The sequence below is a fragment of the Mus caroli genome, chromosome 12, assembly GCF_900094665.2.
Source record: "Mus caroli chromosome 12, CAROLI_EIJ_v1.1, whole genome shotgun sequence".
In the NCBI taxonomy this organism is placed as follows: Eukaryota; Metazoa; Chordata; class Mammalia; order Rodentia; family Muridae; genus Mus; species Mus caroli.
In genome coordinates, this window is record NC_034581.1 from 48,380,341 (window position 1) to 48,406,058 (window position 25,718).

A 25,718-nucleotide genomic window follows, 5' to 3' on the forward strand; every position below is an offset into this window, starting at 1 on the left:
ATCCCGGCATTTGGGAGGCAGAGGCAGGTGGATTTCTGAGTTCCAGGCCAATCAGGCCTGGTCTACAGAGTGAGTTCCAGGACAACCAGGGTTTACAGAGGAACCCTGCCTTGAAAAAACCATATATATATATATATATATATATATATATATATATATATATATATATATATATGTGTGTGTGTGTGTGTGTAACCTTGAACTCCTGATTTTCCCACCTCTACATCCTGAGTGCTGAGGTAACTAACATGCTACTGTGCCTGGAAGGACTAATTCTGTAATGTTGATAGTGTGTTAAAGGAGGAAACAGTGTCTATAACCCATGAGCAATTTTATTCAGCCTAAGATATATGGTTCCACTTAGATATGATTAACTCCCCAGTCTTAAATAGTTGTCATGTATTTAGGTATTTCTGAATGTCTGGAAAGCTATACAGACATTGCCCAGTGCATATATATTTCTCTGTTTTCTGATTGGATTCTAATATTGAATTAACATTGAATAGATGATCATTAAAGACCAAATGTAAGGGTGAAGTTAAATTATTTCATGTTTTAATAAGCAGTCATCTTTTTCACTTTTACACTTGGGCTGGACAACAAGAGATAGGCATTATTCTCTGAAGTTGCATTGCATGTTTGTAGTATGATATAAACCTGTGCAAATAGCACTGCCCAGAATATTGCCCAAGATATTCTGCAGCAGAAGCCTTTTCTTGTACTTGGGTGCATTTTTTTGTTTTTTGTTTGTTTGTTTGTTTGTTTTTGTCTTTTTTGAGACAGGGTTTTACTATGTACCTCTATCTTGGAGCTCACTACATAGGCCAGGCTGGTCTTGAACTCACAGAGATCCATGAGCCTCTGCCTCCCAAGTTCTGGAATTAAAGGTGTGTACCACTACACCAGGCTTGCGTTTATTTTTTGAAGTTCTTAGATTTGTAATGGACTTATAACCCTCATACAAAGTTGAGGGTTAAACTAGCCCATAGATTAGAGATTATCTCTTATTCTAAAAAATTCAGGGTAGAAGAATATAAGATAAATATTAGAGACATAATTTTGTTTAGAAATGAGAAAAATCCACATGATGTTTTCTCCGCACAAGACATGTTATATATTTAGCTGACTTGACTCAGGAGACTCAGAATTTTTCTATTCACTAGAGGGTAAGAACAGAAGCAATTGAGAAGGGGAAAGGTTAACTCTCAGAGCATGAACAATCAGCTGCTTTGGGACCTTAATGTGCTTTAAGCTCCCCAAATGCCTGAGCAGTCTCCGGTGTGCATGCAAGCTCAGACTTTAGGTCACATTGTCATGTTTTCTAAAAGCCTCGGGACTGAGCAGCACCACGTGCTTCTGACCTCAGATTCCAAGGACCCAACCTGTGTACTCACTCTGGGCTCCATGCATCATAAATCTACCCTGGGAATTGCTTAGTTAGCAACAAGCATTGTTCTGGCTTGTGGGAGGAGGTGAACTTTCCTGATAGCCTTTGTTTATGCTCCTTAGGGTGCTGAAGGCTGTTCATTGTGCAGAAATTTAAGAGCACACTGAAGGAAAGCCAGCTATTTAATAACTAGAACAGAAACCTATACTGCCTTGTAGCCCCTGTTGACACACAGAAAAGCACTGTTTGAGAAATCCCTGTGGGCGAGGTTATCTGAGGTGCCTTGCCCCCAAGACTCTGCTCCCACAGTCAATTCTGCAGCTCAAAAGCCTTAAAAACTCAGCCTTGTAAAATTATTTATTCCAGTGATAGATAAACCTCATTAACCATTACATAGCTCGAGTATTGTTTCTGATGAGTGAACGTGGGAATGGTGTGGGCTTTGCAGTGTCTATATTGCAAATGCACATATCCAGTAGGCTAAAGAGGACATTAGGTCAGTAACCCAACCCCTATACTCTCATTTTCTCCCCATTCTTATGTGCATGCCCAGATGGTGTATACTAACATAGTTGTACAAGAATACTTCAGAGAAAACACAACTGCCACAATGAATGGTGAGCTTAAATTTCTACAAAGTTTATGTAATAAAATATTCCTTTCGAAATGAATTTATAATCTCTCTGGCTTGGCAAGAAGATGTTTACTAGGGTGGCGTATCAAAGTTAATACCCAACTATCAATTTTGTGTTTAGCAGTCCTAGGTGGATGTGGTGGGAGGATTTTCCTGAATGCAAAGGCCCATGTTCTGGTGAGAGCGCATGCTCACCTGTGGGAGATATATATGTATACATGATGGACTTATGGATCCTATCATGGAACCATGACTCCTGGATGGCCTGCAATGTATAGGTCTCTGTGACTCTTCATGGAAATAAACACCGTCATTTTTTTTTTTTAAGTGAGGAGCAATATTGATTGTTTTGTTACTTTCAACAAGCAATTCTTTGCCTAGGGCCCACGATAGTTTGATGCTCTAAATGTAACTCATCAACAACTTGCATTCTGTATGCTTCATTAAATAGGAGCCATCTCTTTTTTCAGGTGTTTCTTCTTATAAAGAGATTGTGTGATTCCACTTCTCAAGTAAAATTTAAAGCTGTCGTCTAGTGTATTAGGAGCTATGCACTTACTGAGAAAACTTAGTTGATTTTTAGTCATGCTTCTTGGTCAACATATAAATCAGGGAATTAAATCACCAAACAGCTGAATGATTCTCTAGCCCAGGTGGCGCCCGCCTTTAATCCCAGCACTTGGGAGGCAGAGGCAGGAGAATTTCTGAGTTCGAGGCCAGCCTGGTCTACAAAATGAGTTCCAGGATAGCCAGGGCTACACAGAGAAACCCTGTCTCGAAAAACAAACAGACAAACAAACAAAACAAAAAACAAGCAAACAAAAAAAAGATGGAACTTTAAAAAAAAAATCACAGCTCTGAACCATGGGTCATGAACATACTGGCTGCTGGGTGTGGCTGCATGCCTGTTGTCTCAGTGGGAGAGAAAGACAGATTGGGTTTGAGGGCGTTCTGTGAAACAGCAAGATCCTGTCTGGAAAACTACAACAGCAAAGAGCAACAACAAAACAAAAACCTAGACAGTCCTAAACTCATATTATCTCCTCTCCTCTGTACCCTGGACAGGCTTTTAATCATAAACCCTGGATTATACAAATTCAATAGTATATAAAACTTCCCATGGAAAAATGCAGTAGTCTGAAGGAGATTTTATTCCACAAGGAGGTTTTTGGTAAAACCCTGCACAACGGGGTATATGGCACATGCCTGTGAGTTCAGCTACTTGGGGATGCTGAGACAGAAAGCTTGCTGGATCCAAAGACTTCAAGAGTAGTGAGACAATGTGTCCAAAGAGTGGAACAAAACCCTCAGAAAACTCAAATTCACTCATTAATTTGCCAACATTTTTAAGTGCTTTCCGTAGTCAAGCTCAGAGGGAAGTGGAGATTGACTGGAAGAAAGTGGGGTGAGCTTTACACTGAAAACACACAGTTTAGTTTTAGGAACAGGCAGATCTATAACCAAAGTGGTAAAGTATCGAGTTAGAAACATGGGAGGGTTAGAGGCGGGTTCCTAGACAGCAGAACTCAATTTGGACTTTGTCCAGGAGAACAGGAGCAGATCTGGGAAGACAACAGGGAGGGCTCTGGAGGTGAGAGAATTTCTCAATGTCACCTGAAAAGTGCTTGCTTGAACACCTACACAGTCAGATCATAGCTCCGCATTTAGCTGTGCAGTAGGAGAGGGGAAATGGGGTTCTTGGAACTGATGAGATGGATGCAGGAGGCATAGCCTAGCTGTGCCCCTGCAATCTGTGCACGTCTCCTTGAATCTGGTATGCTGCCTGGCACGTGCTAGGTGCCCATATGAATAAGTAGCTGAAACTGATGTGGAGCAAAGGTCTAGAGGGTCAGTCACTAGATGACTGATGGTTCCTTACTCTGGAAAGCAAGATAGAATGCTGAAGGAATGGAGAGACACATTTGAGAAGGAGGTTAACTCCAGATCCTGGTTTTAATCATTGTGTGTGGTCTTTAGCTATGGTCACCAATGGAACCTTAAAGCCAAAAGCATCCCCTTCCTCCACTGCTTGCCCCAAATGCTTAAAATTTCTCATTCTATGGGTGGTTTGGAGTGGGCGTGGGTGGGTGGATAGGTCTAAAACTCATTACTTACTAGGAGCCTGTTTCAGTGGTTTTAAAAGTGTGTTCTCTGAGACAGCACTATCAATGCCTCCTATGAATTTGCTAAAATACCCTATCTGGATTTCAATTAATTACACCTATAAATTTGGAGAATTTGAGAAAAGACAGTACAGACATCCTAAGTGGACAAGCTTCCAATAATGATTTCTGGAAGTTTGAGAAGCACCGCTTTGGATGATGAAGTTTTTTTTTTTTTTTTTTCAGATTAGGAATTAATATAAAGTATGCTAAAAAGATGAAAGGCTGAAGATATAATAAATTAGACAGTCTTTGGAGGACTGTGGGATTCAGGGAATGAGAGAGGGAGAGGCACTCTGATGCCCCAGGTGCTCAAATGATGTTGGTGTTACTAAAGACCTAATGCATATTGAAAACCTCTTAAACAGAGGCCCTGCAAGACATTGGGGATAAGAAGTCAATGGCATACAGGGGCTTTTGATAGACACATATAACTCAATGGAGGATCATACAGGCTTGGAAATAACAACAACAGCAAAAAAAAACATGTTTCTCCAAATGAGGTAGCATCTGAAAACAATTAGAACAGTCAAGGAAGTTCACCATGACAAGAAGTGACAGTGTGCTAGAGGCTGGGGAGATGACTCAGCGGCATAAAGTACCGGATTGGCAAGTTCAAGGACTTGAGTTCAAATCCACAGCCGCCACATAAAAACTGGGCATGGCCTTGCAACCCTAAAACCCCAGCACTGTGTGGGCTTGTGATGTCAGAGACAAGTGGCTCACTGAGAAGTCCCTGGCTGGCTCATCTAGCCAGAACAGTGAATTTCCTGTGCAGTGGGGTCCGCTGTCTGTGGTAATAAGGTAGAGTATAATGATACTTCTATACCTAGAATTTCTAAAGAATAAAGAATATTCAAGAATCTGCAGCTTCTTACCCATGATATTAGATACACTCAGAATACTTGTAACTACACCAAAAATCTCTATCTCTAGAGAAAGCCGTGTGTTCTCTCTAGTCTAAGTTCAATGAGAACGTGAATCAGGTTAAAAACTAAGACTAGAATTTCAGTGGCACCATGCTCCTTTATGGCAACACAACCTTGATTAAGACTTTTAACCTCTCCACGGTTCATTATTGGTATATAAAGTGGGAATCATTATCTTAGTGCATTCATTCAGGCAAATTTTTGCAGCAAGAAAATGTGACGATTCATAAGAAAATACAAAAATATATGTGGAAAATCAGTTAATGAAATATTTACTATGCAAATATTGCATTTCTGGGAGTAGCGTGAGATACTAGAAATGCAAAAACATACAAAAGATTTCATCTTGGATGTCTGGATAGAGCAACAGAGAGACAAAGAAGAAAAGAGAACCATTGACTTAGTTAAAACATTAAAAATTACCGGACGCAATTCTAGATATCCAGCATTACAGGATTATTGAGTCTGACTAATGCAGCCTGACTTGGAAGGGTAAGGGAGATGTAGGAGAGAAAGGACGTTTGGGTTACAAGCAAAGATGTGTACATTGTAGTAAATGGGAGAGTGGGGCGGGGCGCAGCTATTAGACATTACATACACAGAGGGCAGAGAAGGTTCCCAGCTCAGCTGGCTTGGTCAGGAGGGATTCCCAGGAGAGGTTTTACAGGATAGCTCATTACCCATGAGGAAGGCTTCCCCTGCATCTGGGGGAAATTGAATGATGCTTGTTGGAAACTGGGGTGTAGGGGTAAGGGGTATGTAGTCAAGGGTTGCATCTTATACTGAAGAAAATAGACATGCCATTCTCTCATCATACTCGATTTCTTAGTACAAAATTTCTTATTTTTAAATTTTTTTTATTTTAAGAAAAAATGAGAACAAAGAAAAATGTTTTTACTTTATCTTTATTTTAGGAAATTTATATTTAACATATATAGTTATTATTGCACGTCAGTCTGAATGAAATGGCAAAGGGCTAATAGTGTGATAGAAAAGATGAGGAAAACACATGCCTCCTGGTTAGTACGAAAACACATACCAAATGCACACACAACATCCCCAAAGAGAACTGGGATTGACAAGTGAAAAGAAATGAATCACCCTTTAAAATACTGCTTGATTAAAGATCAGGTTTGTTTCTCTAAATTAATTAAGCAATAAGATACGCTAAGTGGCTTTAACCACCTGAGAAGAGACAGAAGTGCCCTGGGTTTCAGGGCCTCCGGGATCTTCCTGGGTTTGTACTGAGCAATGGGTCATACAGTTCTATCCAGTTGAATGCAATTGTGCCCCCCATTCAACACCCTGCCCTCCAAAACACACACAAAGAACATTTTTAATTTCTGCTTGCTGAGTATTTTTGGAACATGCTTATATAAATTATTTTCTATGGGTTTTGCACTAGTGATTCACTAGATATAGAAATGAAGTACTCTGTCTTATGTGTACTGGTATTGAAATTATCCTTACAAATGAGTTAAGTCACTAGACATCCTTAATAAACCATCAACCTTTCCTGCATTCTATTCCTTCTGAATCTTATTCTATTCCAATATAACAAGTAGCTGATCAGTGTTTGATTCAGTCCCTTTGGCTTCTTCTAGAGTGAGTAAAAGTATTATTAAAATGCAAAATGTAGCCAGAGAAGCAGAACTAGCCAGGCTCAGTGTTATGTGCCAGTATTCCCAGCTACCCAAAAGACTAAAACAAGAAGATCACTGGAGCCCTGCAGATTATAAAAGTAGGACTTAGGGTGCTAAAGCCTACAGAAAACACTAGCCAAGAGAAACATATTCACTTGGTACCACAAGTCTGTGATCTTTGAATATGCAGATTCATTAAATGTAGAGACTTAGGAATATGCAGGTTCATTAAATGTAGACTTGTATGGATCTTCTAACCCCATCCATATCAAGGGCCAATGAACTGCAAATCAGGGAAGGTTGGAAGTCTACTTTGTAGGGAGGTATGACTTCAAAGTTATTAGATAACAGTAAAGTCAACCAATAAGGATTTATGTATATTGCTTCTGTCTACAGAGCAGGCATATTGATGGGCAATGAGAAGGGTAAAATGCTAACAGACCTTGAGAAGACAACGTGGATAAGCCTAATCTAACACACTGTAGTGTGCAGAACAGAAATGTTTTAAAGTTACTGTCTTTGATCATTCTTCCATCTTCTTCATCAAGAGATTTAAGTCACGTTATAAAATTATTGATAATATGACAAAAAGCTTCATTAAAATAACTTAGGCAAAATAAAATAATTATAAGAAGAATTAGGGGTGAATATTTTATGCATAATTTCAACAATGGCTGTGGTTTGGCACCAAGAATTCAATCCTCCAAAGAAAAATACAAAATTTCATTTCATTATCAATGCATAGTCTTATAAATAATATATATCAGTTTGAAGCATTCTCTTACTCATGAAGATCTGACATAAATTTCTCCTTGTTATTTGAATGTGAAATGCCTTGGACCTGTTTTTGAACACTTGGTGTCCAGTTGGTGGCACTGTTTTGGGAAGCTGAGGAAACAGTGAGACCTGAGGAAACAGTGAGCAGAGGTGGGTCACTGAGGAAGGGCCTCATATCCACCATTAGTTCTGTACTGATTCCCTACTTCCTGGACCAGTGTCCATGTGAGGAATTCCACTCCATGTCCCGACAGCCATGGACACATTCCTCCATGCTTTCTCTTGCCAGGACAGAGTGAAATCCCCTGAACCGCTGGGTGAAAGTGAATCCTTCCTCTCTTAAGTCACAGCAATGAGAAAGGATCTCACAAACTTTCCTATAGGCTCTTCTATTGTTTACAGCACACGTATCAAACCCAAGTCCTTGCACATACTACAGAAGTGTTCTAGCATTGAGAACACCTATTGTTCCTTAAGTGAAAACAAGGCCTCTGTGTTACATCTCTATAAGAGAACTAAATCTTAGGGCAGTTTTAGGATGTAAACTGCTCAGTAATGCCTAAGGATATAAGAGTGTTGGTATAAGTAGCTGAGACCCTGATACAGCACACTTTGAACAGGATCAGCCCCCATGGAGACAGAGTCCTCCTAAAAGAGCATTTGCTATAAGGATTTGGCAATAGGTTGTTTAACTCATGTCATGACTCAAAGGTAAATATTTCCTATTTAACATTTGATAACTAGTGATACCTAAAGCCACAACCAGCATGCATAGAGCTGGCTTGGATCCTGAGCCCCATCAGTGTACACAATAATGGAAGGCTGACTTCTAAAACAAAACTTAAACAAAACAAAAACAAAAACTGAAAAACAACAAAAACTGGTTTGATGTCTCTTGGTTTGTTTTTAGAAATATAGGTTCTTCCTTTGTTTCCCCAAATTTATTCTAAAATTCTTCAGGAAGGGTTTTAATTTGGTGACTTATCTGAAAATTTGATCAAGAGTTTGACTTCCTCTTAGCCCTACAGAATCCTAAAAAGGACAGAAAGAACACTCAGAGAAATATGTGTGGGCATTTCTAAGTATACGGAGTATATCTGTTATGGTAGGTGTTTGTGAACAGCTGGTTTATAAGGAAGGATGACCAATCATAAACAAGTGTCTAGTCTTGAATTTACTGTTCTTAGATATTTTCATGTATATGTATGTATATTTGTGTTATATATTTAAACATACATACATATATATATACACACACATATATATGTATATGTATATATGAGATGTGTGAGAGAGAGAGAGAGAGAGAGAATGAATTACTGCTGCTGGAAAAACTCCATATTCTTTTTTTTTTTTTTTAATTTATCAATGGCAAAAAATCAGGCTTCTTGTCTCCTGAGGAAGTTGCTCAGGAATTTTCATTCAAAATAGTAAATTATTGTCCACACTTTAATATTTTCAGAGTGGAAAGGGATTCTATATGCAAGTGTGCCTATCCGGGTCCACACCTTGAAAGCCACGTTTGATTCTGTACTGATATTATGACTGGGCTAGATTACACTGTTAGAGCCCACTTCCTTGCTGCTTCTGTATGGAGCAGAGACGGTGGGAGATCCTGAGCTATCATTAGTATTTTCCTTCAGTAAATCACTTATATAGTTGTAAGATTTTCTTACCACTTTCTTATATGTCTTTTTTAAAAGCCAGGGGCAAACGTCTCTGCTCAAATAATGTGAGCATTGAATACTTAGTGAATATCTGGGGAAAGAATCAATATGCTGAAGACATTAGGAAGTTTGGGTCATTTAATAAAACTTTTAGTATAGGCAGGTAGGTGTTTTTAGATATTTGTTAGTGCAAATTAACCAATAAATATAAAAAAGATATGTGTATATATACATATAATATATATATATATATGAATATATAATACTCAGCTTAAGGTAGAAAAACAACAGATATGTTAGTATTATGCTCTCTTCAACCTATAATCATTCTAATATGATGATTTCTTAATTTGGTTGTCTGTTTTAATCAAAATCCTTCAATGGGCCAAGTTAAGGCCTCATATATTCACACACACCTCCCATTGATTTCACTTGGGTGAAACTGTAGCGTTAAAGCAAAGTTTAAGTTGAAATGTTGAGTTAATGATGCCCACTTTAAATACCAAAGGCTGAATGCATTTGTGTATTAAGCACTTAGCCAGTCAAACAGAATTCCCTGATGGGGTCCAAGAAAACAGTATTTCTGAAACGATGCTAGCCTCACAAATATATACTGCCATTCTATCTACAGGGGACGTGCCAAATCCACCAAATCAATGTGATAGTCTGTCTTTTTCTTCTCTCTCTCTCTCTCTCTTTCTCCTTCTTTTCTTTTTTCTTTGAATAAAAAAAGACATGGAATCTTTTTAAACAGTAACATGGCAGTCAATGCACTCAGAAGTCATTTTGGCAATCAGCTGTAATTATTAAACCCAAACAGGAATAAACACTGAAGAAGCATTTGTACATTTCTCAAGGTCTTGCCTCTTCTCTCTGTTTATGTATTTGTGTTAGGTTCTCCAACTGTTCTAGTCACAGTTCTATTGCTGTGGAGAGACACCATGACCAAGGCAAATGGAATAAAAGAAAGCATTTAATTGGGGCTGGCTTACAGTTTCAGAGGTTCAGTCCATTATCATCATGGGAGGAAGTAGGGCAGTAGGTGTGATAAGCTCGATGCTGGAGAGATAATTGAGAGCTTCGTCCTGATCTGCGGGCAGAAAGAGAGGGGAAGCTTCCCTGAATTTAGCATGGGTTTCTGAAACTTCAAAGCCCACTCCCAATGATGCACTTCCTCTAACGTAGGACCACACCCCCTAGTCCTTTCAAATAGCGCCACTCCCTGGTGAGTAAGCATTCAAATCTATGAGCCCATGGAGACCACTCCCATTCAAACCACTATAAAACTAACAACTGAACACATTCCTGATTCTACATTTGTCTAGCAAAAACTGACGTTACGTTACAAGACTATTTATTCCCGTCATTCAACATTTAAACCTCTTAAAATGGAAATATTAAATTTAGAACAGAATGTCCAACTCTTAAGGCTTGGGGATGAGACAACAGAGGAACCTTTGCTTAGTATATGTGACCACGCACCCAGTTAGATCCCTGGCACTGCAAAACAAACACGACTGTTTTCTTTTTTATTGTGAACCAATTTAATATACGTATATGACAATTTAAAGAAAGTATGTCAAGGAATATTTAGGTGATACGGTCACTTTGTTGTACTTACATATATCATATGTGAATATCAATGTTTTGTAACATTTTTACAGAGCATGTAACATCATCTTAGAATAGAAGGCAGATATGTTTTAAGAGTGTTTAGAAACCTAGGAAGTGGGCTAGGGGAAGAGCTCATACTTGCATAAGAACGAGCACCCAGATTCAGTCCCCAGACACCATGTAAAAAGGCAGTGTGGGTTAGATTGCTTATAACCCTAGCACTAGGGAGGCAGACATAGGAGGCCCCTTGGAACTTAACAGACCAGACAGCCTAACTGACTTAGTGAACCCCAGATCAATGAGGGTTTAGAGGGAGGAGAAAGAAGGGGAAATGTTGTGATTATATTATAGTCTTAAAACTAAAGTAAATAATTAAAAGTGTAAAAGAGATTCTAAAAAGAGCATTTGCTCTTGTAGATTTCATATATTGATATTTACCACTTCATAAACAAAAATAGAAACATTTAAAATTGATTTATTGTTAAATTCAAGCCATGTATTTCATCTCGGTATCAGTAGACATCTTTAATGAAAAATAATTATTTTCCAAAATTAAAAAAAAATCAAAATACTAAGAAAAGGGGGAAAAAACCCAAAGACTCCTGCGGAGCGCTGCCTTCAAGGAGACTGGGCACTTGCACCCGTGCATTTGTCCTCACACACATGAGCACCCTCACAGACATGTGCACTGTTCTCATCAGACAGAATAATCAAGGAGACGAATAATAGGTTGATATAATAACCTAGGTAATTACCAATAAAATTTTGTAACAAAAGTCTCTCTAAAAAGGTATTCATGTACTTATAGGAATGTAATTACTTATAAAAAATACCTGCCACTTAACCACACCATCAGTACCCCTTCTTCTTTAAAAAGAGAAACCTGCGTGATTTTGCTAGAAAGTCAACAAAAGAAGCTAGTTGTGAATTCAGCTGATCAAACTGGTGCGTGCTTCCAGGGGATAAAGAGCTGCTAACTGGGTCTGTGGTGCCACTGGGAGGAAGTGAAGTCATGAAATGAGACCTTTCCATATACCACACTGTAGCTGACAGGCTACTTAAAATCTATTACCTCTTAAAATTAATCAAAAATCCGCTGAAAACACATATCTTTGAAAATACTGTGAAGAAGGCTTTAATGACTTCCATGCCTACAAGGTTTCCTGTGATAGTGTTCACATAAAACTGTAGACATTTCTGAGTGTTTCCTAAGATCAACAAAGAAATTCAGCAATTTCTGATTTGCTACAGAGTTATCTATTTGATTTCACTAAATTTTGAAAAAAAAATCTAAGATTTTCCCATAAATCTACAAATCAACACATGGCCAACATTATCAGGCATACATGCCTTCTTAAAAACCTTTCTTGTTTTCTGTATTAGGACTTTGTGATTTTTTTTTTTTTGAAACATTGGTGCTAACTCTACACCAAAGGACCAAATTATGTTACCACAGCATTTACAAAATTATTTGTGAAATAGATTTCACAAACGCAATATCAAACCTAAATATCCTTAGCTGCAAAGAACAGTGTGTCTTGAAGATATTCAGAATCTCTTTGTAAGGCTTGTCCCTCATGCTCAGGTGTGGACTACCTCAGCTCAAAGCTGTGTCCAATAGCAATAGAGAGCTTGTTCTAAGGCCCTTGATAGGGAGACTAAGGAAGAAAGAGTTTGGCAGGCCTAGTAAAAGCCAGTGGATAACTTTCCATGATTCAAAGCCTTTTATGATCTTGCATATATTCTATATTTATTTCAAGACTATTTAAATAAACAAATGTTTCCTTAAAATACATGGGGGGAGGGGGATAAAGCTTAGTAATTCCCTGCAAAGTGCAAATTAAAATTACTATGAGATTTCATTTTACCTCAATCTAAACGGCTAAGACTAAGAAAACTCCCCCTTGGCTTCTGCTTCAGTTCTTCAGGTTTCTGTCTTGAGCTCCTGCCCTGGCTTCCCTTTATGATGGACTGTAATTTGTAAGCTGAAATAAACACCCTGCACCCTGGCAAACTGCTTTCGGTCACCGTGTTTATCACAACCCAAACCAAACTAGAACAGCTGGGAGAGGAAGAAAAGGACAGATTTTAAGATCAGCATCGAAGCTTTAAATATATGATAGCCTCCTTAATTAATTCATTCTCCTTAGGGAGGAATGACTTAGTGGATGCCCAGGTTTTCAGATCTCCTGTTGTTTTCCATCCTTTTCTCCAAAATAACAGCTGAGCCAATGAAGGTTTACACGACCTTGTGATTCTTGAATAGAGTGGCTAAACACAGCCTTTGGGTACAGGCTAGCTGGATTCTCAGGCAAGCTGCTCCCTGAGGACAGCTGTGGCTATTTTACTTGTTTTCTGTTGGCTTGATCAGACGGTAGAGGAATTCTTGCTGACTAAGCCCTATCTCTGCCCTCATGGATCCTACCAGTTTTCTAAGAAGCTTAGCATCACATGTTGGATCCCCACCTCCCTGTCCTTAGGTTCATGGGTGCCTTTGTTGCCATGGAAACACCTCTGTCCAGGGTAGCCATTAAACTTTCAGAGATCTTGGAGTCTTCTCTTGGAGGAGATTAGGTAACTAGGGTGTCAAAGGGAGCCTTAATCTTCTCCTTCCATCTGCACACCCCTGCTTGTTGCAGGTGCACCTCCTAAGACAAGCTCCTTCCATAGTTCCTAGAGGGAGATGGAGCTGAGGATTCTGTGTTTTCTGCTTCCCCCTCAGCCTGCCTTAGATGCCCGCTCTCAAGGACTTGGGCCAATAGAGAAGGGGGAGAGATACATTAGTGTCTCCACTCCTCCTGTCTTTCCTTGGTTCTTGTTCTCAAAGCCCACTGAAATGACAGGCTGGCCCTTCACTCCTCCCTCCCCTTGCATTTAATTTTCTTCTGGATCCTACTCTGCACAGCTTGTGGGTGATTTTATTAGTAAAATATTGGAAGGCGTTAGGGGAAGAAAATGTTAGCCATAATTTAGACTACATTTCTAAGTGACCACAGACTTAGTAGTTGTTCTTTATTATTCACAGACTTAACTTAGAAATCCTGATGGTTTATTTATCTTTCTACGGTGGTTGATTTGTTGTTGAATAGGAATATTAATTCATATTTCACAAATATACTGGGAATACCTTGCTACTCAGTGAGTGATCCAAGCATCAACATCCCTTGCTAGGAAGGCAGAATTGCATCCTCCTTCCTATGAGTTAGTACCTTCATTTTCCTAGAATCTTCAACTGTGTCCATATCTCCACTGAGTCTGAAAGTATTGTCACAGACCACCATAGACCTGCTGAAGTTCACGTGTGCCTTAGCTACTCATGTCTCTGGCATCTAGTGTGCACTTACTAATAGTTCCACAATCAAGGATCTTTATAATTATGCTAAAACAATCGAAGCAAAATAGACAGCTCCAGATCTAGTTTTCCCCCTCCCAGATCCACCTTAAACTTGTTTGACATATTTATTAAGATTAAGTATATAGTATGCATTTTTCTGGAAAAGCAATCTGACACTGAGAGACAAGAACACAGCGGTAATGAAATACCCCCATTGACTAGTCCACATTCACAGCTGGGGTCACTACTCCATGAGCACTAGCAGGGAATCTGCAATCTGTGCTCACTGAGTTTGACAAAACTGTAGCATTTCTCTTAGGGGTGGTTTGGAGGTGGGAGGACAAAGTCATAGTTTTCATCCTGCACTTTCATTTTCTGATCACAGTGTTTTAGAAGAATCTGGGCTTTACTTATTCACCAGGCTTTCAATAGAGAATCACATTAATCCTTTTAAGCTCCTTATTCTAATGATTTATTTTGTTGAAAACCATAGTGATACTCCTTTGAATTTTAATGATCGCTGGCTATTCAAAGATTCATTGTTTTGACTTCCTGTCCTTACCTTTGTTTCCTGCATGTCTGTGGGGAACACCTGTCTAATACTGGATCTGCCACTGGTTCTTGCTGGCTTACCAGAGTCACTCAAGCCTATCTCTGAGTGTTAAGTTGAAACGCTAGCTACTCATCCATGACAATAAATGTAGGATGTATGTTTGCAGAGAGATAGGCAGGTAGACAGCAGAGGGACGGATGAATGATTGAGTCATTTTCCGGAGAAAAGAATGTTTTTGGATTTGTTAGCATATGTTATCAGTGTTGAAAATCTGGAAAATAATTTAGTAATAAACACTGAGGTGCCCCATCTAGGAAATTTAAATGAGAAAGCAGTTTGGGTTTTGAAAGTGCTGTCTTTACCCCAATCTGAGATTATGAAACTTTGGCAAATTGCTGGCTCTCCACTTCTCAGTTTGTGAAGGGACGGCATGCATCCTATCAAGGACATACATAGTCATGGTTTCTTTGTTTAGAAAGGGGCAGTAGATGTAATCACCATGACGTGGCTCAGGAGGGAGCATAGGAATTACATGTTGTGCTTTCAAAACCTGGGAAGTGGCTCTGTCACAGCCCCGAGTTCCTGCTTTGTCCTCTGTGAAACCACACAGAGGATTTTCCTTCTCCTCTTACAGGTATTCACCCAGGAACGTCCTGGGTTCTCAAGAATATATTATTCTAATATGAGATTTTTAACAACTACACTGTATTTATGCATAATACATTTTCGTGCCTTATCTTCAGGCTTCTGGACTTTGATTCAGAATATCAGGAGCTCTGGGATTGGCTGATTGACATGGAGTCCCTTGTGATGGACAGCCACGACCTGATGATGTCAGAGGAGCAGCAGCAGCATCTTTACAAGGTTAGAGCTACCCTTCCTGCTTTTACTTTGCTGTGGAAGATCTGATTAGCCTGACAAGTGTCTCTCTCAGGATAGCTTTGTGTTCATTGTATGTATCATGGTGTCTATTAGAATTCCCTCCCCTGTCCTCAAACTCATTTCCCTCCCTAGTGTGCTGACAGGCCGCACCAACATCATAATTCCAAGAAAGTTCCCTTTATCACATCCTGTTTGGTGTAATTCTAAAGAAGGACAAAGCTTTATCTTCAAGACCAATAGCAATAAATGAAACTGCATTAATAAAAAGACTGAAACAAAGCGAAGCAGAGACGGACTGGTGACATTTAACAGGATGTGTTTTGATTGGAGCACTCAGGTAGATTTGGTCCACCCCTCAGAGCTTCTCAGAGAAGACAGAGATTTGCCTTCATTGTGACTTGTTGTTACCAAAGCACAGGGCTCATGCAATTTGAGGTATGTTAGTGATGCATACAACAGGCTCTCTCATTAAATCTGTGCATTTCAGGTGGTTTAAGAATTCTCGCTTGGAATTCATATTGATCTCAGACAATCCATCTGATAACTATCTATATTGCTTCCATGTCTGCCAGATCCCCCTTAACCTAGAGTGTTTTACCAATTCTACTTAAATAGCTTTAGAAGTCCTTACAAAACAATCATGTGATTTTTTACTGGGAGGAAAAATGGCTGTAAGCTTCACAGTCCCTGAAAAGGCTGTGGGGGAAGGAAGAGGGACGTTCTACTGAAATATCAGGCTGCAGTAAATCTTCCTCATTTAAGCAATTTTTATTGGAGTAATTCTGACAGTTGTCATCCTTGAATTGCTTTGAGCATATGGCATATTTCAAAGAGCAGATTGTGAATCATAAAAAATAAAATTAATAACTAACCACAGAATCAGCAACAGTATAATGACAAGAAACAACTACCCTCTAGCTTTTTAAAAATCCTTATAGAATAAGAAGTATACTCAAGGTCAAATAAAAGTTATCATCTTCAATTTTACCATTTTAGGTAACCCTTCTTTAATAAAGTCCTTTAACTTTTTTTTCCCTTCATGAGAAAGACATACACTTTAACCGAGTCTGATTGACATTAATTATTGTCCCTTGAGAATCATCTTAGTTAAGAAAAGATATAGGCTCCCTGTGGACTCAGCAACTGGGCACATTTTACTCTCTGAAGAATTCTGTATAGCATTGATGTCGTTCAGTGACTTTTCTGTTTCCTGTATGGCTAGCTGTCCACAGAACCCAAAATGTTTTCCAACATACCACTTTCCAACTCACGTAACTAAAGCCAGGCTATTTCACATCTTATGTCAGGACCGGAAATTACATATGAAAGATGCTTTAGAAACCTATATTAATTCAGTGCTAGAAAAATATTTTATTTCTGAAGCATCATCTCAGAACTTATTGGAGTCATGTTGCCAAATAACATTTCTTTTCTTCTTGAAACATTTTGTATTTTGCCTATAAGCCACTATTTTTTTTTCTGAAACAGTGCTGTTCTTTGTCAAAATCACAGCCATATAATTTACATCACAATTAATAGGAAATCAGTGAATGAAAAAAGCAGTTGTCTTTTTTTCTTGTGGCTTCCTTGTAAGTGCTTTTCCTGAGAATTCCAGTCCTGGTGAGCACTGAGTCATTACTCCACCCACTCAGGATGTCTGGGTTAAAGTATTTCTCCAAACATTTTCCATACCGTGTCGCTTTCATCGGTGACTCAGCCTGTCACTGTGCCTCTGCTTCTAGGTGTTTAACATAGACAGATATTCTCTTTGCATTTGGTTTCATAAAGAAAATATAACCAAGAAGCCAAAGGAAAATGCTACGGGTCTGCAAGGGTCTTGATGTGAGCCCCAGAGAACTGCAGAGATCTAGAAGCTTCCAAAGCAATCCTGGGGATATGGAGTTAGGAATCTTGTAGAAGTGTGGCTTTTAGATTAGAAAAAAAAACTTAATGAGGAGAATTGGTTTGAGGTCTTGCTCAAGAATTCCAAGGGCTCTTCGGGTCAAGTAAACATTGTCAGTGCTTGATTCCTGGGTTCAGATCTGCTTTCTGGGGAAGCCACTTTACTGATGACTTGGTAGAGGAGAACCTGTGGCCTGTGGCTCAAAGAGACTCTTGGGAGACTGGAGCTCTTTGGTTGCTCCTAGGTCTTCTTAACTTTACCGTGCCACGAGACCACCTTAAGCATTTTATCATCGGCTTCCAGCACCTCTGCCAATCAATGCTTTATCAAACTTTTTATTAAAAGCACCATTGGTGTTTTGAGTTTTGGGAACTATGTCTCCCAGTGGAGAGTGTTTACTCTTCTTATGCCTGAGCCAAAAGAAGATCTGAACCCACCTCCGAGGATTTCTAACCTATAACACTTAACCTATCTTCGTTTCTTTTTACATCTTTTATAGTTGTGTGTGTCTGTGTGTGTGTGTGTGTGTGTGTGTGTGTGTGTGTATACCGCTTTGAACACATGGTGGTCAAAGACCAATTTATGAGAGTTTAGTTCTCACCTTCTACCAATGGGAAGCCAGGAGCCAAATTCATGAATTCAAGCTTGGCACCAAGTATCTCTGTCTGCTGAGCTATCTTGCTGGCTTTTGCATTTATTGAAAGTATTAACATTAAACCAGGTGGTAGTGGTACACACCTTTAATCCCAGTACTTGGAAGGCAGAGGCAAATGAATTTCTGTGAGTCTGAGAACCAGTTTGGTCTACAGAGAAAGTCTTAGGACACCCAGGGCTACATAAGGAAACCCTATCTCAAAAAAGGGGGTGGGGACATAACATCAAGAGAAATGCTTTGCACTTAAAACACACACACACACACACACAAGCCAAACATGAGAGTGTATGCCTAGTGCATGCCTATAATCCCAGCTAGAATAACTTTATTTGGGAGCATTCTTGATGCCATATATGAAGTGGGTTCAAACCCCAAACAACTATGATAAATGGAAAAGAAGCTCATCCTGTGTGGCATAATTGAAAAGGATAATGGTGAATTTTCTAAAGCAACTCTCGAGACGAGTAAAGGTAACAACTAAAGCAAGCATGAGCAAGGACAGCTCTTCATCCTGCCTCCGTTGTATCTCAACATACACACTCAGCTTTTGTTCTTCTGTCCCTGGGTAGCTCTGTACTCCACCACCCAACTCCTTCGCTGGCATAGATGGCTGGGTTCAGATTTATGCTTTGCTATGGTCCTAGGTGAGCCCCAGCATCCTAGAGAACCTAGCCTTTCCAGCGCTCAGAAAGCAAAGCTTACTTAGCACTTTCCATGGGAGCTGCTGCTTCCCCATCTGCTTTTATCCTCTGGTCTCTTGAAAGTCGTCTACCCTCAACTTCTAGATGTGGCAGAACTCACTCAGCATACCTCCTGAGTGGAATGCTTCTTGTTTTATGCTGTTTATCTCAAGCCAGCCAAACACAAAGGAACGTACACAGGGACAGAAGAGGCTAGGATAGGCAATGCATGCGTTGACACGAGATGATGGAGTTTACCTCCCTCGGTACAGCCATGAAATATAAAGCACATTTTCTGTTTAAGCCATTTCCTGTTTTCATATTGTTAGACATTTAAGAACCTCTCTTTCTAATTAATTTTACACTGCATCATTTTGAGAACAACTCAATTCATACTAAAAATTAACTATTTGCTCGATTACATTTTCTTTCCAATTTTGGGATGGTACCACCAGCGCTTCCCCTGCCCCCTTCTCTTTCTGGCCCTACCTCTGAATAGGAGCCTTCTGTGTCTATTTTCTAATAAACGCTGGCAGCTTCTTCAGCCTAGAAAATACAAACATCAGCCCTTCTTGTTTTTTTCTTCCTCAATCTGAGAATTGCCTCCAAGGAGAAGTTGCTCCCGCCCTCTCAGGTTCTTTCTCTCCATTCTTTCTACTCTCCTAAGTAGGACAATTTAATTTGTCAAAAGTAACCACCGTGATTTCGAAAGTTCAGCTCCTATTTGGACTAGAGTTACGGAGCCAGAATTCATAATACGAGGAGCTGTCATTCTGCTGGTCTGCGTGTGCATTAACTATTAATGGAGAAATATTTAAAAACCCACTTGCAAAGGAAAAGCCCCATTTTTTCCCATTTCTGCAGATCAAAGGTGACATTATTCTTGGGCTTGAGGAAGCTCTGTCACCTCCTCCCATCCTACACATTTTATAGACTGAGTGATCTAGAAATCTGTCATGGATGGGAGAGCTGGACTCTGCTGCGGCTCCTCTCCCAGCAGTCACCGCTGACTTCGAGATCCTTTAAAGGTGCACCCTCTCTGGACCACCTGACCTCCACCTGTTTTATACTGCCTACAAAGCACAGACCGCAGAGCTCACCGTAATCCTGTGTTGATGTATTAACCAAAGGGAGTGCTAATCTCAGCAGCACTCAGGTGCAGTGGTTGGAGTCTGGTGATTATTATTATACCTGAACAATAGTTACTTTCAGATGGCGTGAATAGGTGTGTGTCTTGAGTGAGTCCCTTAGCTATGCCGAAACAATATTAGCTCATAGGGTTTCCAAGCACGTAAAAGTAACTCTGCCAGCCTGAAAGCAATCTCAAAACTTACCCATCAAGACTTTCATACCAGAAAATTTACAGTGGAATTTTTTTTATATTTAATTTTTAAATTTTATTATTTTATTTATTATTTATATATTTACCATATAGTTGCACATTTTAAGGAAACAATACACGTTTTCTGTATCTTTCTCCATTAATGTCTGATCCTAATGTCCTATTTGTTAAAACAAACAATTTGTTTTGCCTAATAGTTACTGAATGTATTGATTAATTATTATACTTATGAATTTCGATTTGTTAAGAATCTTCATGAACTCTCTCTATATATATACACACACACATATATATATATATATACATACACACACACACACACACACATATATATATATATATACATACACACACACACACACACATATATATATATATATACATACACACACACACACACACATATATATATATGAGATGCAGTAGCACCTCCACAGAGTGCTATGAGGGAGGAATGTTTTAAAGTAAAAATATAAACCAGAACTAGGGGAAATATGCATAGGCCAGCGGCTTGTTCTGTGAGAAGAGTAGGTATGGCTGACAAGAGCTGCATAGCCTGTAGCATCCCTCTCAGCTAAAAAAATAGAAGTTTGAGTTTCCTGGTAGCAAAAGCAAAAAAGGAAATATGTTCACTTATACAGTATGCGTTTTGTATGAAAAAGCCATACTAGTGCCTTTGGAGAAGCTAAGGCCATTGGACACACATATATATATATATATCATGTCTAAGAATATTTATTAAGTAGTTCTTTTGTACAAGTAAAATGGCAAATACAGTATTTGTAGCATCTGAAGTAATTTACAGTTCAATGACTTAGTCGCTAAGTAAATGTGAGAGACTCGGAGCACAGACCTCGCCAAGAGACTCTTGTTGATGAAAGTTAACCAAGCAAACAGAGGCAACAGGGGTGAATTAAAGTAATAGACAAATAAACATGGTTGAGATGCTAAGTAAAACGAACAGCATTTGAGACCTGGCAAGGAGAGAGCGAGGCTTAGAAGCAGTGATGGGGAAGGGTACACTTGGAGGAACTCAGGAAAACATCATGTAGAAAAGTCGGGTAGGTGTTTAAAAGACTTTGCAATTTTAAATGTGTGTGAAGTACGATTATATATTCCAAGGAATAAGAAATACAGAGTAAAGGAAGATAAATGGGACATACTTGGCTTGTTATCTTACGAAAGCTGATGCCAAAGTGATGTTGTCATTGCTATGAACTGATCATAGAAAACAGATTAATCACGCTATGCCTATATTTTATAAACTCATGAATATCACCCCCCTGGAATAGATTCCTTTCATTTTGCTTTGGATGGAGCTGTTGTAAATAATTTCAGATGTTCCTTGATCCTCTCATGGCTAAACTCGAGTTCCTACAACTGGATTGTATATCTGCCTCATGGTTCAGGCTGTGTTGACTGGGCTTAGAATTAAAGAATATCTACTAAGTATATATATATATATATATGTATATATATACTCATATATATACTCATATAATATATATATATATTATATGTTGGTTTATAGACTAGAAATGTGAATCGAAATTTGAATTCTGATAATTGGGCATTATATTTGGATTTCAGTACCAAATTTTACATTTCAATATTGATTGTACCAAATGAAACAAATTAGCAATCATTCAAACAGTTAGGGAAAAATGACACCACACACACACACACACACACACACACACACACACTTCATGACAATTTTTTTTTACCTCATTCCTAGTTGATTAATTGGATCGCCTAATTGTATGTTACATTTAAAACTCCATTAAGATAAGAAAAGTATGCTTAAAATCATTATAATATTTCAAATAACATTATCTGGTCGTTTTTAAAGTGACCAGAACTGAATAAAATCCACCCATCTCCACTGCTATCTAGAAATGAACTTGCTTCATTTTTATTAAAGTTCCAAAGGCCCTTAGATTAACTGTCACATTAATTTGGGCATTGATGAATCACTGTTTGATATGGATACTCAGATTTATATTTTTCTCTTTTTAATTTGAAAGAGGGCAAAACTCTTCATGGAATGTTTAGGGGAAAGGCCGATGGAATGTTCCCAAAACAACCTATGAAAAATAGTTCCTGCTGGAGCCTGTAAGTTCTATTTGATTCACCTTTTTTTAAAAGGGGGAGGGCAAGAAGAAAGATTTTAGAGACTAGGATGCTAGGAAACAGTTGGCTCTGTACAGAGGTCGAGGAAGGGAAGCCCTGCCAAGAGTCTCCGTCTCCAGTGGTGCTGCTGTCCGGAAGGTGCGCTGGCTCTGGGGCTGGCCCTGTGGCATTGTGGCGCTGTTCTCTCTCTGGCTGGCCGGCTCTGGCCTAGAGTGGATCAAACAAGCTGTGGGGGAAAGTTTCCCTCATTTGCATCACTTCTAGACAGCCCTGTCTTACTCTTTGCTGACAGGAAATCACTGTCTTTGTCACCTTTTCTCAGGGCCCTCCTTTTGGCAGAGATGGGCCATGTGACCACGCTTAATCACAACAGCAGGGCTGGCTGGAGGCTCTGACAGGTTTTCCTCCGCACTTCAATAAATGGGGTGGAGGAGTCAGGAGGAAATGACTACATTAATTTTATAGTGAAAAAGATCATTAACACTTGAAGGCCTGATGCTCTAACGCTAGAACCTATGGGGTTACTATTCAAAACAAAGTAAATTTATCAAAAACTTGTGAAAACTATCTTTTTTTTTTTTTTTTAATCTTGAATGGTGAGATCTGGGCACATTAGAGGGAAAGGAGCAGGCAGGAGAGAGGGAGTGATTGCATGTGAGGAAGAGAGAGGAATGGGGGGAAAAGAAGAGGAAATCCTAGCAGGCATTAGCTCTGTTTGCAAAAGCAACTTAACTGGGCTAAAGCTCCGCCATTCGGGGCTGGAGGCGGGAGCGTGTAAAGTGCCGCCTCGATGATATGAATAGACACGGGCAAACAAAAGCAGCAGTGTGCTCCTAGAAAACTCTGCTTAAAGGAGTTTCCCTGGCAACAGAAATGCCGTTCCAAAAGTAGACAGAACTTTCCTCAGAAAACATACTATTAATAACAACCTTCCGGAACAACTTGGAACAATTTGACGACTTGGCAATAATGCTGCCAAGCGTTGAGCAAATTAATCTCACACATAGAGTTTATATTTCTCTTGTCTGTGGTTCTGCTGGGGCCTGCCTAGACCTCTGCTTTTCAGTGGCTCAGGGGTGAAAAGTATTTCTCAGTGCTGTCATGGAAAAAGGAAACTAAAGAGACCTCAGTGTCCAACATCACTGGCCAACGGTTGTGTTCAGCCTTGGGAACCTACCAAGAGATTTTAGTTTGAGGAGATGAGTGTATTCCAGTGAGAACTGCTACAGGAAATCACACACTTTAATCACCCTCTTGAATATCTCTTTCCACTAGAGATGCTTCCTGGAAAAAGACTTACTAAAGGGTTAACAGCCTTAGTCTGCCTCTCACGTGAAGCACCTCTGAGGCCGTAGACTATATAAACGTAATATCTAAATGTAATGCCAAATATAGGCTGACTGTTACTTTTTAAAGAACCATTATTTCTTGTCGGCTCAGAATGGACTCATCTTGGGTCTACTTAGCCAAAGGGAATCATTTGAATTCTCCTAAAGGCTGCTTGCCAGCTGGGAGTCACATGCTCCCCTCCTCCGACCTTTCCCGAATCCTTGGATGTAAAGGTTAAAAGTAATCAATATCTCATTGTGCTGCTTGGTTTCAGGGTAATAAGTAATAACCATCATGTTAAATCCAAACGATCCCAGATTGCACCTAAATGAGCTGACCCGTTAGAGAGGTGGCGTTAATTGCAATCAAGATAACCAGGAGAGTTTGCTAATAAAAGTTTGATTTAATTGTAAAAGAAAAAAAACCAAAATAAAACAAAATTTAATCTTTAACTTTTTGAAAACTTTTACTTAATTAAATAGAAATGCGTTATCTGCTTCTATGTTAAGCTGAGAGCTTTGGCTCCGTGCCCAGTGTTTGTAAATTTCCTTCCGATTTCTATAAAAGTCCTTACAAGAAAGGGCACTGACTTCTTTGTGTCCCAATACTAAATGAAGCATATAGAATTTTATTTTATTTTATTTTATTATTTTTATTTATTTATTTATTTATTTATTTATTTATTTGAGACAGGGTTTCTCTGTGTAGCCTGGGCTGTCCTGGAACTCATTCTGTAGACCAGGCTGTCCTCGAACTCAGAAATTCGCCTGCCTCTGCCTCCCAAGTGCTGGGATTAAAAGAGTGTGACACCATGCCTGGCATGAATTTTAGATAAATGGAAATATCATCTACCAATTTTTTAGCATCATCTAGTTTTAAACTACTTATATCTTTACAGCTTATATTCATTCTATTTTGACTAATGAAAATTAGTCTAAATAATTTAGAGCTAGAAAATTATATGATGTGTGATTAAACTTTATAGACCGCTATGAGTTTGGGCTTGCTATTTTGTTAAAAATTAGTAAAGTGTCAAACCTTAAGTATGAAAACCAAGTATTCTCATTGACAAAGGAATAGTGATCTGCAAATGATAAGAATTAGGTTTAATGCTCCATGTAATTACATCAGGAAGGGATTGTCTATAACCTTAATAGATAGTATTGCATTAGACATATATTCCGTTCAATATAAACACTTGTCTTTATTATGATTCTATGAACTGTAAGGTAGGAACCAAATCTATGGGAGGGGCAGTATTTTAGTTATTTCAAAAGAAGTTGGAGAATTTGTTTAGAATAGGTGGTCAGCCCTGGGAACCTGTCTGAATCTCAGAGCTGTCAGTCATGAACTTGCTAACCTGGTTCCATTTGTCTAACTGTACAAGGAAGAAAGTTTGTAGGTTGCGATATGCAAGACATGTCATCTTGGAGCACTAGGAGTGCTCCCACTCTACTACCCCATTCCCAAGTGCCCATGTTCCTTCCCTCTTAGCCCACAGACCCATGTCTTTGGGAATGAAAGAACGAACTCTGCTAGATGCTGATATTTTGGGGTGGGGGTGTAATATTGAATGAAATGCTGACCTTAAAATCTAGTTTAAGTGGGGACTGTGTAGTAGTTGCTCTGTTTATAGAGTGTCTAGTGTGCATGAAGCTCCAACTAACTGGGCATAGTAATCCCAACCTTGACAGAATAGAGGCAAGAGGTCAAAAGTTCAAGGTCATCCTAGGCTACACAGTGAGATTAAGTCTATACCCCTAGGCTACTTAAGGCTCTGTCTCAAAAATAAAATGTCCTTTAGTTGGGAGGGCCTTAGAAAATGAAGTGAATATTGAAAGGTCAACAGAAGCTATCAGGAAGATGGGTCAAGTGCGGATTTCCATCTTATCACACGATAAAAAGGGACTGTGTTCACAGGATTACGTGTGTGCTTGATATGTTCATATACCATGAAATGGGAGTAACAGCTGAGGATCCATGAGCCTGTGAGGGGCCATTCACATCCACACCATAGCAATCTTCAAAGAAAACATGATGGGTCTGAGCTGGCTCTTCATTCATCAGAAGTCCTACATTTTCTTTTTTTTTTTT

At 39.2% G+C, this 25,718-nt stretch overlaps 1 protein-coding gene across 9 annotated transcripts in view; it reads left to right on the forward strand.

The window, feature by feature from the left end:
• Positions 1-25,718, forward strand: part of Akap6 (A-kinase anchoring protein 6) — a 432,222-nt gene that overhangs the window by 294,818 nt on the left and 111,686 nt on the right. For all 9 annotated transcript variants that reach the window (XM_029484604.1, XM_029484605.1, XM_029484603.1 and 6 more), the window contains one exon: positions 15,444-15,564. In XM_029484604.1, the coding sequence (XP_029340464.1) occupies positions 15,444-15,564 (121 nt within the window). The remainder of the gene's footprint in view (positions 1-15,443; positions 15,565-25,718) is intronic.